Raw genomic sequence first — 26,675 nt, forward strand, 5'->3', positions numbered from 1 at the left:
TTTATATTGAGCTCACGACGCCTTGTGCTAATACATGTCTAACAGCTTTTCTTTCTCTTTTTTCTTTTTCCCTAGGCATCCCCAGTATCTCCAGTATTGGTAGTAAGTAAAAAAAAAAAAAAAAAAAAAAAAAATCACCAAGCAGTCGAGGCTCGCTTCGCTTTGTTGTTCCGCTCCTCAGATCTACTTTCCCCGCCTCCATTTCTGATACGAGTATTTTCTCAGTGGAGTGAATTGTTGGGTTTGTTCTCAGCCCAGATGGGATGCGATCACGGGTGAGATGGTTCTCTGGTAGAGCCTGTGGATCCGGCACAGCCCAGCTGTCCTTCATTTTGATCAATGAGGGCCTGCTTCACAGAGGTGCCATTACTTAAGGCACCTTAGTGATCGGCAAACTCAGTCAGCAGAGCCAAATATCAACAGTACAACGATTGAAATTTCTTTTGAGAGCCAAATTTTTTAAACTTAAACGATATAGGTAGGTACATTGTTATTAACTTAATTAGGACACTCCTAAGGCTTAGGAAGAGCCACACTCAAGGGGCCAAAGAGCCGCATGTGGCTCGCCAGCCGCAGTTTGCCGACCACTGCTAGCTCATTGAGCGAAAAGAGGAGCGGTCCTATTTACCCAAACTTAGTAACCAACAACCCAATTGAACGCTCTCCCCTGGACGGGGTACGGTTTCCACCGTCATTTAGAAAATCAGAGAACAGATGCCAGTGAACGCTTGCGTGTTCCTTAGGATCCAAGGAGACTCCCCGGAAGCCGGGGGAGGGATTGTGTCGTGGCGAAGGCCTGAAAGGAGCAGGTTTCTGACCCTGATCCATCTTTCTGGAGGAATGGAGGGGCAAACGAATCGGTCTGCCTCTCCCTCCTAAAATACCGAGAGCCAGGTTTTCCTGATTACTTAGCTTTAAGTTTGCTAGAGAAGAGGGATTTAAAAATATATATATACATGCAGCATGGAGGAGTCAGGCTGCTAGAAATTTCCACGGGAAATCTTTTCGTGGAAATGTAAGTAATGGAAAAGAAAATGCCCCTTCGACCCTCTGGGGAAGTCAGGCCCGGTGCCCCTGCAAAGAGCCCTTCCCAGCTGTCCCGGGAGAATGGCCTGGAGCTTCCTCATACAGAAACCAAGGACCCCTGACATGAGCCTGAAAAGCTGATAAGGCCCCAGAACTTTGCAGAATTGCACCCATTTTTACACATCACACCCTTTCTGGTGGCTCCAACCTCTGGCTCCTGAGTAACGAAAGGGAAAGCGAGCCGTGAGGAAGCCGAGGCTCCACACTGGGAGCAAGAGAGGAATTCTCACAGTGTCTCCCCCTCCCTGGCCTCGGGCGGTGCAGGGTGATCGCAGGGTGACAGCCGAAGCGAGACCATCCCCCTTCTCCGATCATTTAGGTAAAACAGCTTCCCGAGCCTTGTAGTGCCAGTCAGGTGTTCCCACTCACAAAGCAACCAGTTTACCCCAGCCTGGACCGCACGGGTGCGGATTGGTTAAGCCTGGCCGGGCCGGTGCCGAGATAATTGGCGGCTCCGTAAACAGCGGGCGTGCTCTCAGCCACTCGGAGGCCCACCCGAGCCATGAGCCACGCCGCGTCCTCCTCCCGCGGCCTTGCTGCTGAGAGAGCCTCAGCGCTGCCGCTTGCAGATGAGCAGGACACGACCCAGTTGCAGGCCTTGAGGTACAGTAGCACGGACGAGCCTGGGGGGTGGATGATTGGCCTGTAGTGCAACAGAAACGTATGTGCTTCCCCACGGTTTGGTTGATGAAACCAAATCACGGAGTTCTAGTATATTCTCCGATTTCTAGCCAAATTTCCCTTTTCAGCTTCTACCTAATTCTCCACCTACTGAAATATCTAGGAAATGGCTCCACGGATGGTAGAGAATTGTCCTGTATTACACTCCTAGATCCTTTATGTCTTTGGAATTCCTACTCATCTCCCAGCCTCGCTTATGTCTTTTGCCATAAAGTCTATGAATAATAGCAGCCAGGCTTTGGCTTGCCCTGTCGTTGGCACTGCCCGTGGCGCCCTTTGGAGGGGGGCGGCTTCAGATGTTCAGGACCCGCAGCGCTCAGAGGCTGACTTTTCTGCCTCACTGTAGACACCCCCACAACTTGCTCCTTTCAGGCCTTGCGGGTCGCATTTGCACGTGCATTTGAGAGCAGACAGGGAACCCCGAGAAGCAAGCGGAGGTAGAGGGCTGAGGCCGCTGTGGCCATCGGCCTGTCTGACGTTTCAGAAATGGACGGATGGAAAGTGGTTCTCGGGGGCTGGGTGTGTTTCTGTGTGGGCGTGTCGGGCGTGCTGCATGGATCTCTCACTGTACTGCTCACGGGACATCTCATCCTGCCGCCTTCACCTCATGCCTCATCTCCGAGCATCAGCAGATGTTGACCTTTTACACACCCAGTCGGGAAATCCCAGTTGTGCGGGGCTTTGTTTTTATTTTGAAATCACTGGTGACCCGAAAGGATGCTGCATTGTGCCTTGGGGAAATGTGTTCGGCTTTATTATTTATTAGGAAAATTTAGCTCCTGCATCCCTAACCAAAACCCTCTAGCAGATAACGTGGTCGCCTGTGCCCTGCCTTCACTGGGCCTCTGGCTGTTCTCCGTGGAGTGCGGTGGGTGTTTCCTTAGATTTTTTTTCCAGAAAACAGTACATAAGAGCTTCTGGGGTCACCCAACATCACGCAGGACTAGCTTGCTTGTTGCCTGGCCTTCAGGTCCAGAGATGTGCGATAAAACCATCAGACATGACTGTATCTCTAGGCTGCTTTAATGCCAGTCACACGGTTCCTTCTTTGTGGGCTCATAAGGCACTCTGCCCGGTTCCTTTCCTCAGGAATTCATGGTAGCTTACTCGCTGCCCGTTCCAGAGGGCACAGGAAGGGCGGTTCTAAGGTACAAACCGTGGCCAGGGCTGTTCCCTTTATCCCACAGAAGGAATCAATGAACATGGTTCCACCGAGTATATATAGAAAGCTGCCCTTACAACAGGTGTATCACTCAGGAGACCCATCATCAAAGTGCATCTCAAGGAAATCGAATGATGTCTATTATCGACGTAAATTATTAACGTATGTAACCGTAAGTTTGCATACATACAAGGGCTAAAGATTTTGGGAGCCCTGATAGATGTCGGTATTAAGTTGGGTTCAAATGCATGGACAGAGTGGTCACCCTTTCCGATCATCTGCTAGAAGTTTTTGATACAAATTTCCCATTAAGGTCATTGGTACCTGCTGTTGTCTCTCTATAAGGAAGTAGGTTGTCCACTCATCCCCAAAGGTCCTGGATTTCTGAAAACTCAGTCATTTCTGTGTGCTTTGGCCACTGCTGAAAAAACACTGGTGATGTTGTCAGCAATGAATGAATCCCGAAATAGATCATCCCTAGGAGCCCTTTTTACCTGCTGGGGTAGTAGTAATTCATTCAGGTTTTTCTTTTTTCTCTTAATGTAGTTATGCCCTTATAAGCAAACTCACTATTTATTCAAGTGAACATTTGTTTGGTGCTGTTGATCCAAATTAATAGTTGGTTTGGTGTGGGCGTCTTTGTTAAGGTGGCAAGCTAATTGTTACCTCCTAACGTATATTATCTGATCCTTCATCCTGAAAAGCAAGTGAATTCGCTAATTATGTCTTTATAACAGTATCTTATAAAGAACATAATTAGAACCGCAAGCATTGGCCTAATGTGCAAATAGGTTTGTGTGGGTGATTATCGCTTTAAAAAGGGATGAGTTGGAGGTTAAAGGTAGGCCATCCGTTGAAATGAAAGATCACGTCCGAAAACACCATTTCAGAAAACTTACAATTTTTTTTAATAAATCCAAATATTTCTTTGAAAAGGAACAAAAGAGAGAGGAACATTCTGTGAACCCAAGTAAACATGATTTCCTTAAATGACTTTCAGATGATTGGCATGAAAAGCATAGACCAGTTGTTCTCCACCTTGGCTGCACATTAGAATCACCTGGGAATCTTTTTAAAATCCTGATTTCTGGGCCTCATCCTCTGGAAATTCTGTTTCTTTGTTATGGGGTGGGGCCCCAGAAATCAGGATTTTAAAAAGATTCCCAGGTGATTCTAATGTGCAGCCAAGGTGGAGAACCACTGGCCTAGACCATGGGTGGAGGTGTTTGGCCATCCCCTCCTCTTCAACTCTTTCAATTCGAGACGACCGTTCACATAAGGGAAATAATGCCATTTTCCTGTTTGCTCTTACCATGAGCACGGCCTTTGTCACAGCGTTAAAGGTCCACCTCTAATGTGATGTAATTGGCAGGACGAGGAAACAAGGGCAGTGTTACCTGCAGGGTCCAGCAGCCTGTTGGGAAAGCCCGGGCGTGTTTTCATGCTGGAAGACATTAGAGCTGGAGACCTTGTCAAAGCTGTTCTCCAGGCAGCATCCAGATATTTCTGTTCGCGACCGATTTACGGAGGAGAGCTGGGTCGTGAGGAGAATCACAAGGTCAGCCATGTGCCCTCCCGAGGTTATTAGCGACCGTGTTCATGCTCCTCAGGGAGTTGCCGTGTTTGCTTTCCCCCTTCGCTTTAATACTTCTAAATTCCTCCAATAAAAGTTTCATTTGAATTGCCCTTTAACTAATTAGGTTTTATATAACGAGGCGGGGGAAGGATCAGGCTAGCGTAGCTCTGCGACAAAGCCGCATTCATTTGGAACTGTTTGCTGATGTTCTAGGAGGAGAGCGGAGGGACTCAGATCTCTCATGTCCCCGGTATCCTCATCTCAGATCCATTTCATTCTGTGTAACTAGCATCTCGCGTCCATGAAACCTTGGTGGTTACCCGAAAGTTGAATGAACATTAGGACATAGCTGCTTCCTTAATCCTGAAGATTCAATCAATTATTTCAATGAAGAAGGAGGAAGTACCCCTTCCTTAAAAAAAAAAAAAAAAAAATCTGAGAGGCTTCGTGAATTTTATTGGCTACAATTGCCCACCCTGAGCAAATTGACTTGGTTTCAGGCGTTCATCTTGTCCCAGGTGGTTTTCGAATGCTGAGCCACTTTTTAAGTGTGAGCTGCTATCTGTACCTTATCTCCATGGAGTGGGGGGACCCGGAAATTTCTAGCTTAAACCAAGATTTGCCAAGTTCTCTGAGTGGTCCTGGGGTGCATCTTCCGACATGGAGCTGTGAACCCCACACTCAGAGTGTGGGTGTCATTGGCCTCCTGGGGTATCAGTGGTGAGCTGGCCAGTGAGCAGCTCCACTTCCTGGGAAGCATGAGACGGAGCTGCTGCTCAGAAGGAGGGGAATGTTCCCTCGTGTCTACAGGACTCCATTTCCGAGGGTTGAAAGTGAGGCTCAGTGAGCGAGGGGCTCGCCCATGTAACAAGGCCAGGAAGGCCCATCAAGCTCCCACAGCTCAAGCTCATAACATTAGACCAAGGGGAAGAGAGAAATGAGAAGGGACATCTGGATTTATTGATTTACCACAGACCCCTTCCAACCCCTGGCACTGCACCTGGGGCCTCTTGGTCCCTGAACGATCCATTTCTGTGCAGGGAACTTCAATGACCTGAGGAAACACAGAAATCCATATTTTTTAAAAATATATATTTTTATTGATTTCAGAGAGGAAGGGAGAGGGAGAGAGAGAGAGAGAGAGAGAGAAACATCAATGATGAGAGAGTTCATGGACTGGCTGCCTCCTGCACACCCCCTACTGGGGATCGAGCCTGCACCCGGGCATGTATCCTGACTGGGAATCGAACCATGACCTCCTTGTTCATAGGTTGATGCTCAACCACTGAGCCACGCTGGCCGGGCCATATTTTTGTTACAGCAGAAGTTACAGGGACCACGTCTGAGGAGAGGGGGTCGGGGACTGTGTTCCTCTGGCACGGACTCCCCCAGCATGCTGAGGAAGAGGGAGAAGGCGTAGGTGTCAGATGTATTGCAGAACACAGAACATTTCATGAAATAAGCCACGCAGATTAGAGAACATGCTTGCCCATAGCCTGTGACAGTAAAAACCTTTAAAAAAAAAAAACACCAGGACAGTTGCTTACAGCAAAATAAAATCGCGTGTCATCTCAAGGACAGACCCACCGCTGTCACCTGACCGCTATCCTCCCACCGGTTTAACGAGGCTTGTTTCTGAGAGCAGGCAGCAGGCTGTGAAGATGGGAAGATTACCCCAGGGCCTGGGGATTTCTGCTGGAAAGCTTTAGGGCTTTGTATGGATTCCTGTCTAGGCATCCATAATGCTGTCTCGGGTCCCCTGAGGATCAGCCACAGTCACTGTACCTACCCGAGGGGCCCTGGGACTCTGCCTCCACCAGAGACGCTCCCCGAAGTGGCACATTGGACGAGGGCTCACCAGCCCCCTCTCCGTGGTGGCTTTTTCTGCCCAGGGTGGCTCCCTGTGAGCCCCACCCCCACCCGCCCCATCGTAGAACCCAAACATCACATAAAAGTTAGTGTTTTTAGGCAACTTCAAGAGCATTGTTCCAACATCATTTTACAGAGGAGGCCACTATGGCTAAAGGTCAGCTGTGTCCCATCTCAGCTCAGTGTCCAGTTTCTAAACCAGGACCCCTCCCATGGCACCATGACATTGGGTTGTTGCCTTCTCGTCTCATTCAGCATGGAATACGGTGGAGTAGGCTGTTCTAGAAAAAAAACATGGGAAAGCGTGATCACAATTTACTCTGCATTTCAAGGGTGTCCACAGAGTGAGGTGCACGCTGCCTACAGTTCATGCTGAGTGAACGCCTTGTATGATAGATAGAAGACAAGGTAATATTCTAGAACAACCCCACTTAGCCGTCCACTGCAAGCTTGCTGTCAGCTTGACACACTATGGACTCAGCAACAGACAGTCAGGTTTGGCAATTCTAACATCGTTCTCCCCAACGTGCAGCACAGAGAGTTTTCCTGGGGGTGCAGAGGAGAAAAAAACAGATCCTTCCAGAGCCCCATGCTTAGAACCAGAATCTCCGTCTTTCTGATTCATGGAAATGAACTTCGAGTGTCACAGCCAAATGGTCACATCACCGTTTCCTGAGTTCGCTCGTGAATGAAAAAGAAAAAGTCAGTCGGGCAGGATACGTGTGGATGCACAGTCTAAACTGACGTGCTTCCAAACTTGCAAGAAACTCACAAATTAACATTTGATCTTTAAATGTTAAATATCAACTCTTTTTCGCAGGATTCCAAAAATAATTTCTATTGCTCCCTGAATAGTATTCATCGATGTTGGCCCTGGAACTGGGTTGTTCCCTACAGTAAGCTTTTTTTTAACGTATCAGAACCACTTGCTTTGGGAAAAGCTAAAGTTGCAAAAAATAGGAGGCACAACCATTATTTTCTCAACTTCCACTCAGCAGGAACTGTTCAGGCGACAGTTATCTGATTTCTATTACAATGGCACCCACAATTAGAATAACAAGAGCTGACATTTACTGAAAGCTCACTGCAGTGACAAGCAAATATTAACTCTGTAGTCCTGACTGGGACCAGCAGGTAGCATCATCATCCCCCTCCCACAGGTGAGAAAGCTTAGACCCCGAGAAGGTGAGGAACTTGTCCAGGTGGTAGAGCTGGGATGCAAATCGATGTGTTACCATTTTTTCCTACTTGTAATTTCTAACCCCTCAAACTAAGTGGCCCACGGGTAAAAATTCTCAGAAGCTTCATGTTATGCAAAGAATTTTTTATTGGAATGGCATAGGATAATATAGACTTTGCCTCAATTATACTATTAATATAGCCTCCAACGTGCCTAAATTTTTTTTTACTTCTGGGAATGAAACATTCGTTAGTAATATTGATTGACTATTTCTGGATCTTAGAGTAATAATAGTAACCAGACAATAACTGGCTAATTTTAAGTTGTTTTCATTGCAATTATAAAATAAATCTTTAAAGGTTAGGATGAGATAATAAATTAAAAATCTCATGACAGCCAAATAGTAAAGCATGAATGCATAGACAGTAAAATGTTATAGGGATTTAGGGGCCACAAATTTCCATTATCTTTTTTTAGGACATTTTTCCTCCCAAGGAAAAACATAGCGTAGAAATTGGTCCCAGTGGACATAGGCATAGATTAGATTAGGATTTTTGTCTGAGCGCTGATGGTCTTGACTTTCCATTGTTCAGGAAGGTTAGGCATCCCGCATAATAAAACTTATTTGAAAAAAAAATGTCTAATTACAGTGGGGCCTTGACTTACAAGTGTCCCAACTAACAAGTTTTTCGAGATATGAGCCTTCTCTCGGCCGATTTTTGCTTTGAGTTGCGAGCTAAAATTCGGGTTACGAGCCAGCTTCAGATACCCCACCGCTAGTTGGTGCAGCAAACGTCACAGTGAACGCCACAACATCAGCCCAGCATCATGTGTCTCACTCGTTCACTTTTTGATTTGACATACGAGTAATTTGAGTTACGAGCTCCGTCACGGAACGAATTAAACTCGTAAGTCAAGGCCCCACTGTATATCCCCAGGAAATACAAGGGCTATGCACTCCCCACCCCCAAGAAACTATCATAAGTACATGACACAGAAGAAAATTATATTCTAGGTAGGAGTCAGATGGTAACTGTCTATCTTGGTAATTCCATACAGGCAAGAAACGAACAATTCAAAAGTAGAATGACCTGCATTAATTTTTATACATATAGGAAGACCCTTGAGATGGAACCCTGGCATCCTCGGGGAAAATCATAAAACACGAAGAGTATGTTAAACAAGACAAACCAGTCACTGAAACTGCACATATCACTTGTTTTTGCCTCTCCTACAGGAAAAAGTTAGAACCATGTCAACAAACTAAAATGCTCTTGATTTGATGCTAGTAATACAAATAATTTTTATTTAGAGCCATAACAATGGTTTGGAATTTTTTCTGAACAATTTGTAGAAATCATACTAATTCCTTGGAAATGCAAATTTTTCATTTTTCCAAAGTGATCCTCCCAGTCCAAGTGGACTCATGCTTTTCACTCACCAAAGTGCTCAGGTGAATAGCAGCATGCCGTCAACAGCCTGCATATTGTGCCTGCCTGTTACCGAGTGTTTCCTTAGTAACGCCCGGAGACAGATGTGGAAAATTATGTGCTTTTCCCATTCATAAATACCGACAGCTATAGCAATGCCCGCATTAAGATTTCCTTAGCTCTTGTGTATATCCTATGCTCACAGCAACACTATATCAGCTCTCTACCAAATATTGAAAAACCAAAATTAGAGTGAACGTTCCATGTCTTACAAGAACGTTACTTGCTCTCATCTAATTATGGAGGAAACAATCGGATGATACCTGTTTACAGTCGCCGAGGCACTTGCTATCAATTACTCGGTTATTAGATATTTACGGAGGCCTTCTGCCCGGCTCTGCCCTTCCTCACAGAGATCCGATCAAATTACAGGGATGAGAACTAGACCTAGGAGAGGTCAGCCAGCGATATGCAAACGCATTTCTCACGTGGCAGTGAGCAGCTCACCCCCCATTCCCGAGGTCAGAGGTGAGAGCTCTCCTGTGGGCTCAGGAGGGGTTGGGAGCTGAGCTCAGCGGATGGTAGTTCTGACTCACGAAATGACTGCTCTGATAGTAATGGCCTCGGCTCCTTAGCAAACATCCTTTCAAAGCGTCCAGTCCTGATCCTGAGTCATTGTTTTTTGGGGTTTAGGTTTTTTTATTGTGTGTTTTTTTTTTTATTTATTGTTACTGATTTCAAAGAGGGAGAGAGAAGGAGAGAGAAATAGAAGCATCAGTGATGAGAATCATGGATCGGCTGCCTCCTGCACACCCCCACAATCCAGGCATGTGCCCTGACGCGGAATTGAACCGTGACCTCCTAGTTCATAGGTCAGCGCTCAACCACTGAGCCACACCGCTGGGCCTGAGTCATTGTTTTTTATATGGTGAATCTAAGATAAATTACATCAATTCTTAAATGAGCAACGCTTACCATTATTTCTGGATTGGAACCAATAACTCCAGATACGTATTTTGAGGTTAAAAACATCAGGAAAATATGTAGACACACCCAAACATTCAAACCTTAAGTAAGATCAGAGGCACCCCGGACCCTTCTCCTACAGCCACAACTACCGGGCACCCCTCTTCCTTTCTCTGAGAAATTGCATAAGTAAAAACAGGAAATCAATCCATTTCTTCGCAGAGATAATGGCTCACACTTAAAACATACCCCAAAGAATCTCTCAGGGAAGACGAATGCAGCCGGTTGGTATCTGTAAATATAAATTGCAGAGCCCGGGATCCTCAAGGGAGAAATGATTCCTTTCGTGTTATCTCCTGGTTCCAGGCGCCAGCTTCCTACAGGGTCTGAATTGCTGCCGTCCCCCCGTTCGCATAAGAAGATTCTGTGGCGAAAGCAAATGGCCAGAGCTGGGCCAGCGAAGGGGCTCTCTATTTAATGTCCATTCAATGTTTGGGGAGTCATCAAGGGCTTGTCCTCGTGTGGTGTGGGGTTGTGTTCTGTGGACCACGTCCCGGGCGAGTGGAAGGGCAGATGTGTGGCTTGTGTCTCTGTCCGTATGACTTTCTGTTTCGACCCAATGACATGAGAGCTGACAATAACGTGCCCTGATCTCTCCCCGACGCGTGCAGATCCTTCCAAGTTTAATAGGATATGGCCGAACATTTCTTCCCTTGAGGTTTCTAACCCCAAACAAGGTAGGAGCATGTCCAATTCCTACTGATACAACAGTCCCTCCTGTGGAGGGAAAAACCCATATGCTAATTTCTTTAGCACTAAATAAGAGCGTTGTCATAAGTGCCATGTCTTTGAAAGAATCATACTTGGAAAAATTGTTCTGATCTGGAGAGTGTCCCAGAAATGCTCCAGTGAGAGAGAGTGGGGGGAATGCGATGGGGTAGGAGCTGTAGGCACTGTGCTACACAGAACGGCAGGCCGTCCCAGGGCCGTCCCAGGGTGCCGCGGCCATCCCAGCGCAGGGCACCAACAATGAGGCTCACAGGCTTGTGAGTGGCTCAGGCATTGCTCCACTGCCTGCCCTTTGCTTTTGTTCAGGAAACTGCTACATCCGTTGTATCGAGGGTCGGGGACAACTCATGTCAAGGCAGGATGGCCACCGCTAAGGAGACCAGCTTTCTCTGACTGTTGCTCTATATTGACTTATAGAAATTTAGATCCCCCCCATCTCTCTCTCTCTCTCCATCTCTCCCCCGCCCCATCCATCACAGTGCATGGCCTCTGCTGGGCCTCCCCTCCCTCTTGTCATCTTCTGTGAATCCACAGCCACTTCTGCCGGCCTGAGAGCCACCCGCGTTCTGTCTGCCCGGAGGGCCCTCGTTACGTTCTGATGTTCAACATCAAACCTAAATACATACATAAGAGAGCCTGGCAGATGGCGGTGCAATGACACGGGAGGAAACTGAACTTTTAAAAACTGGGCCCCAAAATGCCTAAGACGCAGCAGAACCTTCCTCAGGCCGCACTAACATCGAGGCCGCAGTGACCTAGACATAAAGAGGAGTTCACTACTAGGATGTGGCACTCCTGTGCCGCCTCCCTTCTCAGAAGGGAACAGGGCACGTGTGTGGTTTCCCCCTCCTTCGTCCCCTGCGGGTGCTCCTTTTAAACTCGATTGAGTACAGACTCGGGGGATGTGGGGAAAGGGAGGACCCCAAATAGCTGCTACACAAAATGGCATGTTAGCAGGCTTGGGGGCGTCCACTTGGAGGGCTGCGTCACCAGACCTTGACCCGAGTGCTGAAATGGAGACTGTCCTAGCTACACGCATCACCAGTAAACAGAATTATCATAATCAAATGCTCCGAGTGGATCTCCTGCGTGCAGACGTGGGAGAGATCGAGTTCCATCCTCCCGTGTTAGAGGAGCTCTTTGAGGTTCGGGCGAGGGCTAGCGGCTCTGCCCACTGAATTTCAGACTCAACAGAGGAGGCAGGACAGGCTCTCACACTTCACACCCCGCCTTGAGTGTGGAGATGGACGGAAGCAGCATCATTCAGGCCCCGAGACAGAGCCGAGCCCTTGTTTTGCCCTGTGTCTGTGAGTGTCGCAGGACGCCCGGCTCCCAGCAGTGTCCTCGGTTCGTGCCGGCCGCCCCGAGCTAGGATGCGGGTAATGAGTTCAGGTGAATGTATCTGGGAGAAGCCCCGTGGAGTAAAGTGCTGGGACGGGAGATTTCAGCTAAAGGCGCGCTTCCCAGCGGAGGCCAGTTCTGTGCGGCCGCGGCTTATCTTGTCAACATCCACAGGGAGCATCCAGCTCTATGCTGTTGGGGCTGTTTCCACAGCAATAACTCCCCACGAATAATCAGAAAAGAAATGGCGGGCAAACTTAGAGCAAAACGCCTGCCGTTAGCGACCAGTCTCATGACAAAGGTAATCCATGTTGGGAAGGAGGCTCCGTTTTTGCAAGGTGGACAGGTTCAAGGTGACCCTGAGACCCAGGTCCAGGTTCTACTGAATGGTGGACCATGGTCATGATGGGCTGTGATGTCTTATCAGTTCAACAGAGGTCATCTACCCAGTGTCTGGGTAGCATGTGGTCCCACAGAGAGAATGACAGGGCGAACGGAGGCAATGATACAGCCGATTAACTCAACAACGCAAACTACTGTTTTAAGAGAGGGACCCCGGGTAGTCCCACAGTAGCCATATTGCTCCTAGACCCGTAGTCGGCAAACTGCGGCTCTCGAGCCACATGCGGCTTTTTGGCCCCTTGAGTGTGGCTCTTCCTAAGCCTTAGGAGTACCCTAATTAAGTTAATGAGAATGTACCTACCTATATAGTTTAAGTTTAAGAAATTTGGCTCTCAAAAGAAATTTCAATCGTTGTACTGTTGATATTTGGCTCTGCTGACTAATGAGTTTGCCAACCACTATCCTAGACTGATCTTTGCATAACGGGATTCTTGATGGGAGTGGTAGTTACTCTTGCCCCTGAAAAGAAAGGCTCTAGACCAGCCGTGGGCAAACTACGACCCGCGGGCCGGATCCGGCCCGTTTGAAATGAATAAAACTAAAAACTAAAAAAGACCGTATCCTTTTATGTAATGATGTTTATTTTGAATTTATATTAGTTCACACAAACACTCCATCCATGCTTTTGTTCCGGCCCTCGGTCCAGTTTAAGAACCCATTGTGGCCCTCGAGTCAAAAAGTTTGCCCACCACTGCTCTAGACTTACTTCGGACAGTGTTAAGCCATCTTCAGCCACAAATAAGACTTCCCTCCGTGAGGAAACAGACTCCCGGGAAGGACAAACACGAGTAGCCGCCATGTACTAGGAGGGCTCCTCCCCCGTGGGTTGGTGAGAAGTGGTTGCCGAGGGAACGTTGCGCGATGGTTTCTAATGTCTGTTCATTCTTTTGAACCTGTCCAGTGGCTCCCAAAGTAGCTTTGTCAACAGTTCCTTCCGTGCAAGTTGCAAACCACAAGAGAGGTAGGAGTTCTGGGATTCATACAGTGGTCCCCTGCGCTGTGTGTTGTGAAACATTGTACTGTATGAATCGGGAATGTCTGTGGGGTGTACCCATCAGCTTACTGGTGAGGCATGTGGCCTGACACTGAGCCATGCATCCCTTTGTCCTGGGAATGTCATCTGTAAGAGGGAGGGGGAAAAGCTTCACTCAGAAAGTTCACTCTGCAAACCAACAACGCTGCAACTTTGTTTTCCGAAAGATCCGTGTGCGAATAAGAATCAGAGCAGCTTAGGTTCCCGTGTAGCATGAGCGTGAGAGTATGAACACTGTTGTCCATTCGCACTGAAAACATGGAAACCCATGCGGTGTGAGCTTCGAGAATGCTCTTCATGAGAACAGAAGGGCAGGGGCTGTATGCGGTGCCCACTTGATGTTGTAACAAATGACATCCCTTGGGGTTTCTGGTTCCAAACCTTAGTTGGAATGAATTTGAACCAATACGAGGGACGCTCGACACTGGGCGTAAGCCATGACTGTGACCCGAGAAGAATAATCAGGCCACAGTCTTTAAGTGAGAGCCAGCAGCGTCTCCTCTGGGACTCATGGATGGCCCATTCCAGGTGGCATCTGTCAGTCACAGAATGGAGATTTTTTTTTTCCCAGGAAACCTAAAGACTCCTATTCTTAGTTCGCCTTTTTCCTTCAAACATCCCATGTGACAGGTGTGTCTTGTCTTCCACCCTTGACTGCTGGGCGTGTGTTTCTCTTTTTTGAAGTTAACGCCTCTTACCCATAAATAGATTGATTAGCTACATCCAGTTTTGGTTTGGCCCCACCTGGTGAAAGTGACCACAATAGCTTCCCCATTCCTTAGCGAATGTAGCCAAATCCTCTTCCCGAGTTTAATCAACACCCAGTTGGCCCTCCTGAGGCCCCGGGAGAAAGGGGGGAGCTGGTCAGAACATGGGGAGAGCAGACACGGTAGGATTGACGCCACGCCTTACGGCCCCCCCCCCCCCCATGTGCTTTCACGCAGCTTTTGAGGGGCTTCCAAATGGATTGGAAACCCAGGGAATCTAACTCCTTCAGGAGCCGAGTGGCCCGGAGGCTGGGTTATCACGCCTGTGTGTGTGTGTGTGTGTGTGTGTGCGCGCGTGCACGCCCGCGCATGTCACAGTGTCATGGGCAGTCGTGAGACCACGGGGGATGTCCTTCCCCTCTGCCATAGGCAGACCTGCCCAGAGAAACCAGGGTGGTGACGGAGAAGGGGAGCCACAGGGACTCTCACAAAGTCCATGTCCTCGTGTCCTGTCCACACGCTGGATACGCAGGAGGCCTCTTGGCCTGGTCCCGGACCCCTCCATCCAATCCCTGGTTTCTTGGTGTCACAGCACTAGGAACGTCCACACGCCCTCCGGAGGCAGGAAGAAGCCACCTAAGGGTGTGCCTGGAAGAGCGAAGCTGCAGCAGGGTTGGGGGAGGCTACGGGCCAGGAAACTGCTCCCCTCCGCCCCCGGAGGCCCCCCGAGGCGTGGTGACTGTTAACGCAGCGAAGGGGACACCTCGCTAGAGCTCGGATCCACTCACCTTCCATCCACCTCAAGTCCTTTCCCCAAATCCTTTCTTTGGAGGGAGCGAATGAATTCTCTCCAGCTCTGGCCTTGAATACATTTTCCTCCTTGGGCCAAAGAAAGAAATCTACCCGCTCACCTTCACATGCTCTGTCTGATGCTGACAGCGGTAAGGCCACGGGCACAGTGAGAAGGGAGGCCTCCCCTCCTCTTCCTGACACCCTCTTCCTCCCCCTCTTCCTCCCAGGCCAGTCTCAGAGCCGCTAGACTAGGCCTCACAGGTGTGGGTCTTTCCTGTTCTAGAAGCCAATGGCGGACACTCGCTCTTCTTCCAGACTGCCAGCCTCATTGCTCTTCACTGGCCAGTGACTACGCCCTCCCATCATAACTGCCTGTTATGACCTCATGTATGTCTTAGGCAGGGGGTTGTCCCCCAGGGGAATGTCGGTTGTCATGTTTGGGATATCCTAGAACAATCAGGACAACAGAGAATTGTTTGGTCCAAAACTTCAATAATGCCAAGGCTGAGAACCCCTGCTGCGTTTGGCAGGACTGGGCCTCGTTCACACTGTCCCCCGGTCCAAGGCGGTCCTTCCTGCGCACCCATTGTCAGTGTCTGGGGGCCGTACCACGCAGATATGTTTGCAAGACCACCGTGAGGGCTGTTTGCACAGCAGTAGTTAGCACTTGTCTGAAAAAAAATAGGTATGGTCCACAGTGCCATTTGAAGATTGAAATTACATAAAGCCACAGTCATTTTCAGAAATCTGGTTTTTCGCGCCTGAATTGGACCTGCGTAGACCCACAGTCAGCTGTCTGCTAAACTAATCACAAAGCTATATCTTTCGGGGCGGCTGTCGTTTTTCTAAACTCTCTAATGTATAGGATATAGCCAGACTCTTATGGAATACGAATGGTGCGGGAGTGAATTAAACATAATTTTCCTCTATATCTTCCTCTGTCCCCCAAAGGAGGGTGCCCCGGGACCCTCGTGGGTTCCTCGACCGTCCAGTCCGCAGCTGTGAGTGTGTAAGATGTGCCAGGCGACGTCCTGAGCGCTGAGGTTACACCAGTGAGCCACGCAGACACGGGCTGTTCTCGTGTATTGACAGTCAGTGCAGGGGGGAGATTTCTTCTTAAATATGCTTTTCCGGTTCTGTAAATTCTGTGGGGAAAGTGAAACAGGCTTAGGAAATTGGGGGACTCGTGTGTTTGGGTCCAGGGTTGTTACTGCAGACAGAGTGGTCTCCGAATTTCCTTTGAGCGGAGAGCTAAAAGTGAGGAAGCAGGTCCTAGGGGTGGCAAGGGGAGGAGCATTCCAGATAGCGAGACCAGCACATGCAAAGGCCCTGGGGTAGGGCTTGGCATGTGGGCAGAGCAACATGGAGGCATTTTACAGCCAGTGCGGAAGAGGGTGACAGCAGTGAGCCTCCAGGAAGCCAAGGGGCCAGATCCACGGGGAAGGAATGAGCTGGAGCTCGGCCCGTGAATACAAATGACACAGCCGTTAGGATGAGGAGCAGAGGATGTCATGGCCTCATTGAAGTTTTCAGAGTTGCTCTGACTGCTGTGTGGAGAGGAGACGGTCACGGGATGGAAGCCAGGACAGCAGCTTGGGGACAATCCAACATTCTGGGGGGGGTGGGGGGGAGGGATGGTGGCTGTAACTAAGGAGGCGGTAGAACGAGGCAGAGAGATTTAGAATATGTTTTCAAAGCACAGCCGAGGGTCTGCTGATGGCTTGGTTGCCAGGGAGGAGAACAGGAGAGGTGTGGAGAACAGATCTGGAATGCTGAGCCGAGCGATGGGAGGAGTGGCGTTGTCACTGAGATGGGTGGCCCCTGGCTGAGCAGCGAGACTAGGATGGTGCCCTCGGAGCTCGGAGGGGAGTGGGTGGAAGTTGAGGTGTCTATTCAGTGTCTAAGCCAGTGGTTCTCAACCTTGGCTGCACATTAGAATCACCTGGGAATTTTTTTAAAATCCTGATTTCTGGGCCTCATCCTCCGGAAATTCTGTTTCTTTGTTATAGGGTGGGGCCACAACATTAGTAACAAAGAAACAGAATTTCTGGAGGATGAGGCCCAGAAATCAGGATTTTAAAAAGATCCCCAGGTGATTCTAACGTGCAGCCAAGGTTGGGAACCACTGGTCTAAGCGGAGACATGAAGAAGGCACCTGAGTATCTGTCCGGATGAAGTCTCGCTAACTGACAGGGCGTTGGCCCCACTGGGAATAACTCCAGTAAAACCTCGATACAATTTGTCCCTTAAAGCCGAAAGTCTGTTATAGAATCAAGTTGGTTTTCCAAATTTGGATGTTAAAAAACAAATGATAAATTAGTTAGTTTACCTGTTTTGACTTATGTAGACACGTTTGTGTAATTAAAAGTAAGTAAGTATGAAAAGTTCAGTTTCACAGAAAAGTTGCCTATGTATATTCCTGTCATGTTAAATCGATACTGAGCAGGTCTAGTAAATGCAGGCACTCACCCGTCACCTGGTGAGCAGAAGGGTATGACTGGGGCGGGGCTTAGCACCCATGGGAACATGCACCTGTTCCACCTGCTGCAGAAAGTCCCGCCACGTGACGGCAGGGCCAGTTAACACTGGTGATGCCATGTGATCATGTACTAATAGGTCTCAGAACTCTTGGATTTAAATATGTGGACTGTAGTTGTAGGTACGTGATATTTAGTTATGTTAGTGAAATTACTACAGTGTTTTTCCCCCACAAAGGGCCTATTCGCTAAAGTTTGTTAAGAATAACAGTGAATTAATAACAAAAAAAATAACCTGTTAATTTAATTTAAGCAAATCTTGCTTAAAAACATACAGACCAGAAATGTTGTCCATTAAATCCAAAGTCTGTTAAATTGAGGTCTGCAAAATCGGGGGTTCACAGTGTTTGGGGAAGGTTAGCATGTAGATGGTGTATGAAGTCATGAAGCTGGATTACAAAACAGCAACAGCCCTCAATGGATAGAGCCTCCGCCCAAGGTCCCAGGTTCCATCCCAGTCAAAGGCTTGTACCTCAGTTGCAGGCTTGATCCCTGGCCCTGGTTGGGGTGAGTACAGGAGGCAACCAATCGATGTGTCTCTCTCACATCCATGCTTCTCTCTTTCTGTCTCTCTCCCTTCCACTCTCTCTAAACCTCAGTGGAAAAATATATCCTCGGGGGCTGATGAACAAGCAGAACAAAAACAACCCTGGCTCTAGGGCAGTGATGGCGAACCTATGACACACGTGTCAGAGGTGACACTCGAACTCATTTTTTTGGTTGATTTTTCTTTGTTAAAGGGCATTTAAATATATAAAATAAATATCAAGAATATAAGTCTTTGTTTTACTATGGTTGCAAATATCAAAAAATTTCTATATGTGACACGGCACCAGAGTTAAGTTAGGGTTTTTCAAAATGCTGACAGGCCGAGCTCAAAAGGTTCCCATCACTGCTCTAGGGCGAGCCTAAAGAGCCAAGAGGGCCAGTGACTGCGCCCTGAGACGTGTGAGGAGACGGGCAGAAAGGGAGGGGAAGCAATGGTGGGTGCAAAGGCAGAGAACAGAGAGAGAAGCCCCCTGTCCAGGAACGGTTTCCAGGCAGCTCCGAGGCCCCCATGAAGAGTGATGGTCATGAACTTAAAGTGAGACTTTATCCAAAACAGTTGGATAAAACCCCCACATTCATCTGTTAGGTGTACAGGCACGGAGAGCTAGAGAGTTGGACATAACCAGGACCAGACTTGCCCAGGAGATGATGATAAGGGCGGGGGGCGGGGGGGGGGCAGGGGACGAGAGAGTGAGAATATGTGAAAGGAAGTAATTACCAGGATGGACCATGAACTCCATTCTTGTGAAAAGGGAAGTGGGGAGATGGTAGGTCCGTGAACTGGACAGTCAAAGAGTCACTGAGCTATTCCTTCAGGATTTTAAGATGCTAATGCCTCTCGGACGAGATCATGAATGATCATTCGTGGATTCCGTGCCCATCTTGGAAAGACTCGTTGCTGGGGAGTGATGAATTCACAGAATACTGAAAGCGAACTCGGCAGTGTCAGAATTACATGTGAAACGTCTTGCGTTTATCTAGTGTCCTCGTGTTTTTCGAATCGCTTTCAAAGGTCTTTTTCTCGTTTTACATTCTCAAGTTTACATCACAGCCAAGCGAGGCAACTTATCAAAGTCTGGGAAGAGTCTTAGAAGTGTTAAAAGAATCAAGTGTCCACTAGCCCATTTCCTAGATTGTAAGGCAGGTAAAACATTCCCTTACCTTCTGAATAAGTTTATAATGTTGGGTGTTGAGCTTCATAGGATTTTGTGTATCGCTATATAATTACTTATATCATTTATTCTCATCAAAAGTAATATATTGGCTTTCAAAAGAGGACCCGGAAACAAATAGTTAATGTCATCCCAGAAATGTATACCATTCCTTAAATGCAAAAATTCAGTGCCAGTCACGTTTGATGTATCTCTGGACATTCATGGACTGGGTTCGAGAGTGTGGAACTCGGAAATCTACATTTTTTTCTTGGATAAACTTTGCAGATGGAGCTCAGATGTGGTCTGGCCATGGGGCAGGTGTTACCGAACCCTCAACACCCACAAAGGAACCAGGTCATGAAACTTGCCCAACTTCCTGCCTCTGCACACACGACTCCTTTCCCCTGAAACGCTCATTCCCTCCTTTTTTTCTTTTTTCTTAAATACACTCGCCCTCCCCTCCGGAGGTTTCATATTAAGTCCAGTGTGAAGTCCGTTGTCCTAACTCCTCTGGAGTTCCTGGGTTTCTCCGGAGGCCGCACATGGCACCACGGGTGTTCTGACCCGAGCTAGTCTGTGTTCTATCTGAGCACCTGCTTGTCTTGCCCACTAAACTAGCTTCTTAACAACAGGGACTCCTGGTCATCCTGAAAGCTCCTGGGATGAATGTATGCCTTCAAGGAGGCTTTTGACACAAGATGGGTTACATTAGGTGCACCGAGGACCAACCTGGGGTAGGGACCAGGGAGGACAGCGCTGAGGACCCCATCCGGGAGGGGCAGCCCACTCCTCAGGAGGCCAGGCAGCTGGAAGAAGTCCTTGGGAACGAGATGTCAGACTTGGGTCTCCTCCCTGCTACCACCTCTCTGAGGCGTCTCCAGACCAAAAAGATCCTCCCTGTTTCAAACACTCAACCAAGGAACGTTTTCGAGGCCTTTTAGGTTCCCTCGGGAGTCAGAAATGCCACCGCAAGGAAACTGTACCTCAGGGAGATAGAGTGTATTGGGGCGAAGTGCTTGCTGTTTCCCGGGAGAATTAACGTGGTGACCTGTAATTCCAGCGTTATCTTTTTAACGCGGCAGGCTCTACAACTAGTAAACTGATGCAAGTACCTTCTTACCCCACCTCCCACATTGGAGCCCCACGGCTTCCCTGTCCTCTCCTCGCTCTGGGTCCCCCGATCCCCATCTCCATCCCCACCCAGCACACCTGCAGGGACACAGACAGCCTTCCATGGGGAAGCGGCTCGCCCTCAGGAGCCTCCCCTCCCTCTTGCCTCTGGCGTCCCCAAGATGCCGACCCTGTTCCTGAGGCCTTCCACTCTTCACCATTTCCAGTGTCCTCCTCTGCCTCTGTCTGAATTTTCTGTCATTCTGTCAGAACCGTGACCTCAGCGCTCTGCTGTAGGAACCGGCTCTCCACTGCATGAATCCAGAGCATTCTGATGGGTAGAAGCATGTTAATTTTTTTAAAAAAGGAGATGGCTAGTCTCCTCCCTTCTTATTCATTTGTGATGATGCTTATTCATTTTTATTTTGGTCATCAAAGGCAATACTTCCAAAATTTTATCTAGGCCAAAAGCTTCACTCAGCACCTCCCATAGTGCCTGGCACATGGTAGACAAACCCAAAAGGTATTGATTGAGGGCATGAATGGATGGATGGATGGATGGATGGGCTCAAATAGTGACTGTCTTTGGCTTCCTGGTGAGATGATATAAAAGCCAGGCATTAGTCAGAGGCGTGTTTTTAGGTAAACGAGGTTTGCAGTATCCTGGTTGACTGTCCTCTTGGATGTCCAGCGAGGTCTACCCCCATCTTTTGAGATGACAAATTAGATCCCCATCTAGTTATCCCTCACCTTTTTTTAAGGGGCTGATTTGACAGTTGTGGCTACCAATGGGGGCTTGGTCTCTATCACTTCCTTTAAAAAGGCTGAATTAGATGAACAACCTCTTGCTTTGGTTGAGATGCAACCGAGAGAACAATCCAGTCCCTCTCCACCCTCCCCGACCTGTTCTCGTCCTCTCGGCTCCATTTCCTCGTCTGGTTCTTATACTTGTCACCCCTAAGCGTCAGAGGCACCGCCAACATTTTGAGGAGACAGAGGAAAAAATCCTGGGGATACAGGAGCTGCCTGGTCTTTCTATTGTAGAAGACTTAGCTTGAAACTTGGAAGGAAAAGAAATACCAAGAACCCCTGTTTTTACACAAATAACCTCCCTGCTTTTTATACTTTCTCTTACATGTTAGCAAACATGCGGAGCTGGCCTGGCGAGAGGCTCTCAGAGGCCATCTTTCCTCTTGACATTTGGGGGTAGAAAACAAAACAAAAAGAATATCTAGTTGTCTGGATCCCTATTAAATTGGCCATGACTTCTGTGAACCCCTGAATGGGTTCATCTCTTGACAGCATCAGTAGTGAGAGACTCTAGTCCAGGAGTGGGCAAACTTTTTGACTCGAGGGCCACAATGGGTTCTTAAACTGGACCGGAGGGCCGGAACAAAAGCATGGATGGAGTGTTTGTGTGAGCTAATATAAATTCAAAGTAAACATCATTACATAAAAGAGTACGGTCTTTTTTTTTTTTTTAGTTTTATTCATTTGAAACGGGCCGGGTCCGGCCCGCAGGTCGTAGTTTGCCCACGGCTGCTCTAGTCCAAGGAGCCGTGGGTGATGACAGATTCAGGCCTTAGTTCAGCGAGGTCTACCCCCATCCTGTGGGTTGCGACCCCTTTGGTGGTCGAACGACCCTTTCACAGGGGTCGCCTAAGACCATCCTGAGTATCAGCTATTTACATTACGATTCATAACAGTAGCAACATTACAGTTATGCAGTAGCAACGAAAATAATTTTATGGTTGGGTCACAACATGAGGAACTGTATTTAAAGGGCCAGAAGGTTGAGAACCACTGCTCTAGTCCAAGGAGCCGTGGGTGATGACAGATTCAGGCCTTAGGTGCTCACACGCGGCCCCTCCTCTTTTGTCAGTCCGCAAAGACGGACAGGAAACGGGGCAAGGGATGCAAAGACAGCAATGTTCCCCGTGTGCAAAAATTAGACTTTCGCATCCACGGAAGCCAAGCCTTCCCAGATATTAAAAGGTGTGCACCTGCAAATGCTTCTGTTCATCCTGTCTGCCAAGAATTGACAACCTCCCGTCATGTTCTGAATGTCCGGCCTTTCTCTCCTGCTCGAAACAGATGCTCCCTCCATGCCCGCCACAGCCACCTGCCGCCGCCATGTGTCATGTCGCACCGCATAGATGTAATGCCATGCCTCCATCTCCTCCCCACCCCTCATTGTATCCAAGCATGTGGTGTGCGATGACTCTTCCGCTGCCGTATACACTCTGTATACATTTCTCTTCTTCCTTGCAAGACTGCGAATGCTTCGGCCACTCCAATCGATGCAGTTATATCGATCTGCTAAACACAGTCATTTGCGTGAGCTGTAAGCACAACACTAGAGGGCAGCACTGTGAGTTATGCAGGCTGGGCTACTTCCGAAATGCTTCGGCACAGCTGGACGATGAGAATGTGTGCATAGGTCAGTCCCCTTATCATTTCAGCTACTGTTCTGTGCCTTTCACGCGATGGGGAGCTGTGGAAGGCGGAGAGGCTGGGGGTCTGTACCATGGCTGAGCCAGAAGGACCTTTCTCGAAGGAACTTTCAAAACATCCCTGTGGTAGACTTAAAATTCACGTGTGCTGGTTGAAATCGTAGTTGGGGGACTATATGGCGAATCCTCATGTGACTGTTGCTTTAAAGATGATAATGAGCTGAAAAATGTTTCGGAGATAAAGAATTCTCCATTTTCCTTTTGCATGAATTCTTAAAACCTGGTCCTTTCAGCCTAACCTTAAAGTGAAGCTATGCATTCAACATTCAAAATGGGGACTCATTCTAGGGGCTTGAATTATCAATGTGAGAAGTTAGGATACAACCCCTTGCACATAATCGCTAATCAACAAATGTTGGTTGATTACAAATATTGCCATTTGCAAGTGAAAGCCACATGCAGTTGGTAATGTAGAAGTCTTGCCTGCCTTTTTCATCCATAGAAAATAAATTCCATTTATTGGATTTTTTTACAGTCCCCCAAAAGAGAAGCAATTTCTCAAAATTATTCTAGATGGTTAATTCTCTTAGCTTTGTGAGCCCTGGAAAATTGAGTCCACTGGGTTGGGTCCCTGGGGCGCTGTCCCCACCCACCATGTCGGTTGACCATGTCAACTGGAGAGAATCAGGGGGCCTTCCCATCAAAAAAAAACAACAACAAAAACAAAAACCCTCCTGCCTGTGCATTGTGGGACCTGTGTTTAAGAAAAGGAGCTGATGGAGAAGTAAGAACCAATAAATGGAATTTCACGTCATCATTTTCTAGGGGGAAATGCATATATTTAAAATGGTAAAGGCTGTCTATCTGTTACCACACTAATGGGTATAACCATATAGGCAACCCATTTTAAAGGTAGAATATTTCACATAGAGACTAATTTCAACAGAATAAAGGAGCTGAAAAATGACAGATGGTCTTTTCATCAAAAAAAGGAACCCAATCAGTATGCAATTGTGGGATTATCGCTCTCCGATTGGATTGTCAAGGACATATAGGTCCTTGCCAAGTGTCTCGTTTAGCTAGCTGTGCACCTTGTTTTGAATTCAGTTGGGCCAAGTTTACATTCGACTGTGTATGTCTCCAGTATGTCCTATTCTTCAAAGCCTGCCTCCCTTATCATTTGTGAATTAGTGGAGAAATCACGGGACTTAGAGGCCGGAGACCTGGGTTCAAGTCCCAGTGTGCTATTTAATAGCCGTGTGCCTTAGGTAAGTCATCTGAGAACCCCTGGTCACATGGGGATCCCACGGGATGCGCAGCAAGCTCTTGGTGAACTGTGGGCTGACTTGTGAATGTGTTTATTACTTGATCCTCATAACAAAGCCGTGTCTGGGGGGGGGGGGGGGGGGGTCAGGGGTAAGTGTTCCACTGATAATTTCCCATTTTCTAGTTGAGAAAAGTAAGGCAAGTTGACGCACATCATATGGCGTTAGCAAAGAGTCCCTTTTGTGACTTCAAAGCTCGAACACATTCTCCCAACCACCCTGACCCAATTAGCAAAGCTATGCTTCTCAGACTTTTACTTATAGAATTCTTTTATTAATCTTTATTGTTGAAAGTATTACATACGTCCTCTTTTTCCCCCCATTGACCCCTTCTAGCCCACCCCTGGCCCCTGCCCCAGGCCTTCACCGCCCTATTGTCTGTGTCCATGGGTTATGCATATATGCAAACAAGGTCTCTGGTTGATCTCTACCCACCCACCCCACCCCCTCACCCCTGCCTTCCCTCTGAGGTTCCACAGTCTGGAATGCTTTTGGAATGAGAGCCACAATTCCACCCCAACCTTAGGAACAGAAATTCAGTTGCCTTCCTAACACCGGGGTTACAAAGACTTGAGGATATTACCAACAACCCAAAGACATGTAGCTGTCTGAATTTTGAATGCAGAGTTCCATGTTGCTGAATGTCACCTGTAAAAATATATAAATGCCACACCATAAATATGGAAGCAAGAGAAAAGGTAAAATAAATAGGAGCGCAGGAATGAAACCTAAAATATTTCTATTTACGTACAATTACAAGGTTTTATAACTTAATTTCATATTACTTGAAATAAATTAAAGAAAAAGGCCTCAAGAGAAAAGATTCTATCCCAGGGACTTTCTGATTGCAGGTAATGTAACAATGCCCCGATATGTGCTATTTGGAGTAATATTCTGTTCTGAGGAAGTTGGGCCTTTTTCCAGTCCTAAAATCATCTATGAAGGACAGTCTGCGCTCCCCCTCCGATTCTAAGAGATATAGTTGTATCGTAAATCCACGCTTGATTATCCACAGGCAAGAGGACAGCCCATTCCGCTTTTGTCTTTTAAAACATAAGCTACAGATAAAATATGGAAAGCTTAAGTAGACATTTTTTATTTATTTCTACTTTTAAAAAAAATCAAGAGCCGTTGTTTTTTGTTTTTTTCTATTTCTGGAAAGTCTGTTCATTAAAACCCTAAACCTTTGGGGAATTCTAGAAATTAGAAATCTTTGGAGAGCACTATTTTACACTCTTCAAACCAAGGGAAGGACTTGGTGAGCACAGAGATGGGTGTTGTGAGGTGCCGTTACCTACAATAGCCAGTAGCTACCATGTCCCCCACACACCAGCTCCTTAAATTGTTGCCCTTTTCCTAAGGGGGGGAAATTGTTTTTAGAGAATGAACCGAAAGGTGTGGCCAGCTGGTATCAGCAATGGTTTGTCTTTTGTCTTTAGTCCATACATGCATATGTGCAACGAAGCAATCACATTTAGATTCCAGTTTTCCCACAGGAGCGACCAAGGGCAGGGGAATCGAGACTGAGGCTGAGGGTTGCTCCTGGGGGCCACGGGCAGCCTGTGGCTCATGGCCAAGGCCCAAGGTTAGCCCTGTCGGGCACGGGACCCTTCTCACTGTTCCCCACACTAAGCTCCCCACGAGGGCTTAGGGCAGGACTGAGGGTTGGATTTGAGAGGCTACAGCACAAGGAACTGAGGGCTCATGTTTCCAGAAAGCTCTCATGGAAATGAATGGGTATCTACCCAGCGCCTTTGCACAGAATCAGGCGGTAATCTCACAAAAATGTGAACTTCATCTAAATCTTCTCTAAATATTTTTTTAAACGGCGCTTTAACAGCTGGCCGTCAAATCCACTGGGGAACAGCCCATAATCTCTGACCAAACGTGGACTCTGTTGAAATAGCTGTACACCGCCTGCATCGTTTTATAATCCTGCAAATGTAAAATGCAGGCTGATCCCCATGTTGCCGCAGTGATCGCTGCTTTGGGATCGCTGGTGAATTTACCGGTTTTCACACACATTCCAAACACAGCCGTGTCTCCAGAGATGCATGGCATTGCCCTGTATGACGCAGCGATTACGTGGAGAGGGCAGGCTTGCACGCCTGTCTCATAGACACTCCAGCAGGAAGCTAGCGGATGCCTGGTGTGTGATGTTGGGTAGTCACTGCCAGGGCCCAGCCGTTGCTACTAAACGTAGCGCAGCTGATATTGGATTATTTTTCATTCCCCTGGAAACCCCAGTTCAGGTCATCAGCGGTCCCTTCTGTAGAGCAAAGCAAACACAAAACACTTTGAACCTATCAATCAATTGCAATGTAACTATGGAATCAAACCTCCCAACGTGTTTCATGGTGTTTTCAGCCTAGCAGTGCTGCCTATTCTTTTTAGTTTCATAGAAGAAAAAAAAATTCTCCAAGGCCATCCTCCTCAGCCCAGCACCTACCGTACAGCATAGTCCCATCAGTAATATACTTTTAAACCCAAGTATTTGTGTGGAAGGTGGAGTGTAGCCCCACCTCTTCTTGTT

At 47.7% G+C, this 26,675-nt stretch overlaps 1 protein-coding gene across 7 annotated transcripts in view; it reads left to right on the forward strand.

The window, feature by feature from the left end:
• NTNG1 (netrin G1) overlaps positions 1-26,675 on the forward strand; it is a 226,871-nt gene that overhangs the window by 165,485 nt on the left and 34,711 nt on the right. For 3 of the 7 annotated variants that reach the window (XM_070396682.1, XM_070396684.1, XM_070396688.1), the window contains 2 exons: positions 76-102; positions 22,637-22,804. In XM_070396682.1, coding sequence (XP_070252783.1) covers positions 76-102; positions 22,637-22,804 — 195 coding nt within the window. Of the gene's footprint in view, positions 1-75; positions 103-10,621; positions 10,688-13,383; positions 13,444-22,636; positions 22,805-26,675 lie in introns of all 7 variants that reach the window. The other 4 variants (XM_070396689.1, XM_070396687.1, XM_070396685.1 and 1 more) reach the window with 3 other exon arrangements.

This window comes from Myotis yumanensis, unplaced genomic scaffold (assembly GCF_028538775.1).
Source record: "Myotis yumanensis isolate MYYU_CA2020_CCGP unplaced genomic scaffold, mMyoYum1.0.hap1 SCAF_17, whole genome shotgun sequence".
Lineage (NCBI taxonomy): Eukaryota > Metazoa > Chordata > Mammalia > Chiroptera > Vespertilionidae > Myotis > Myotis yumanensis.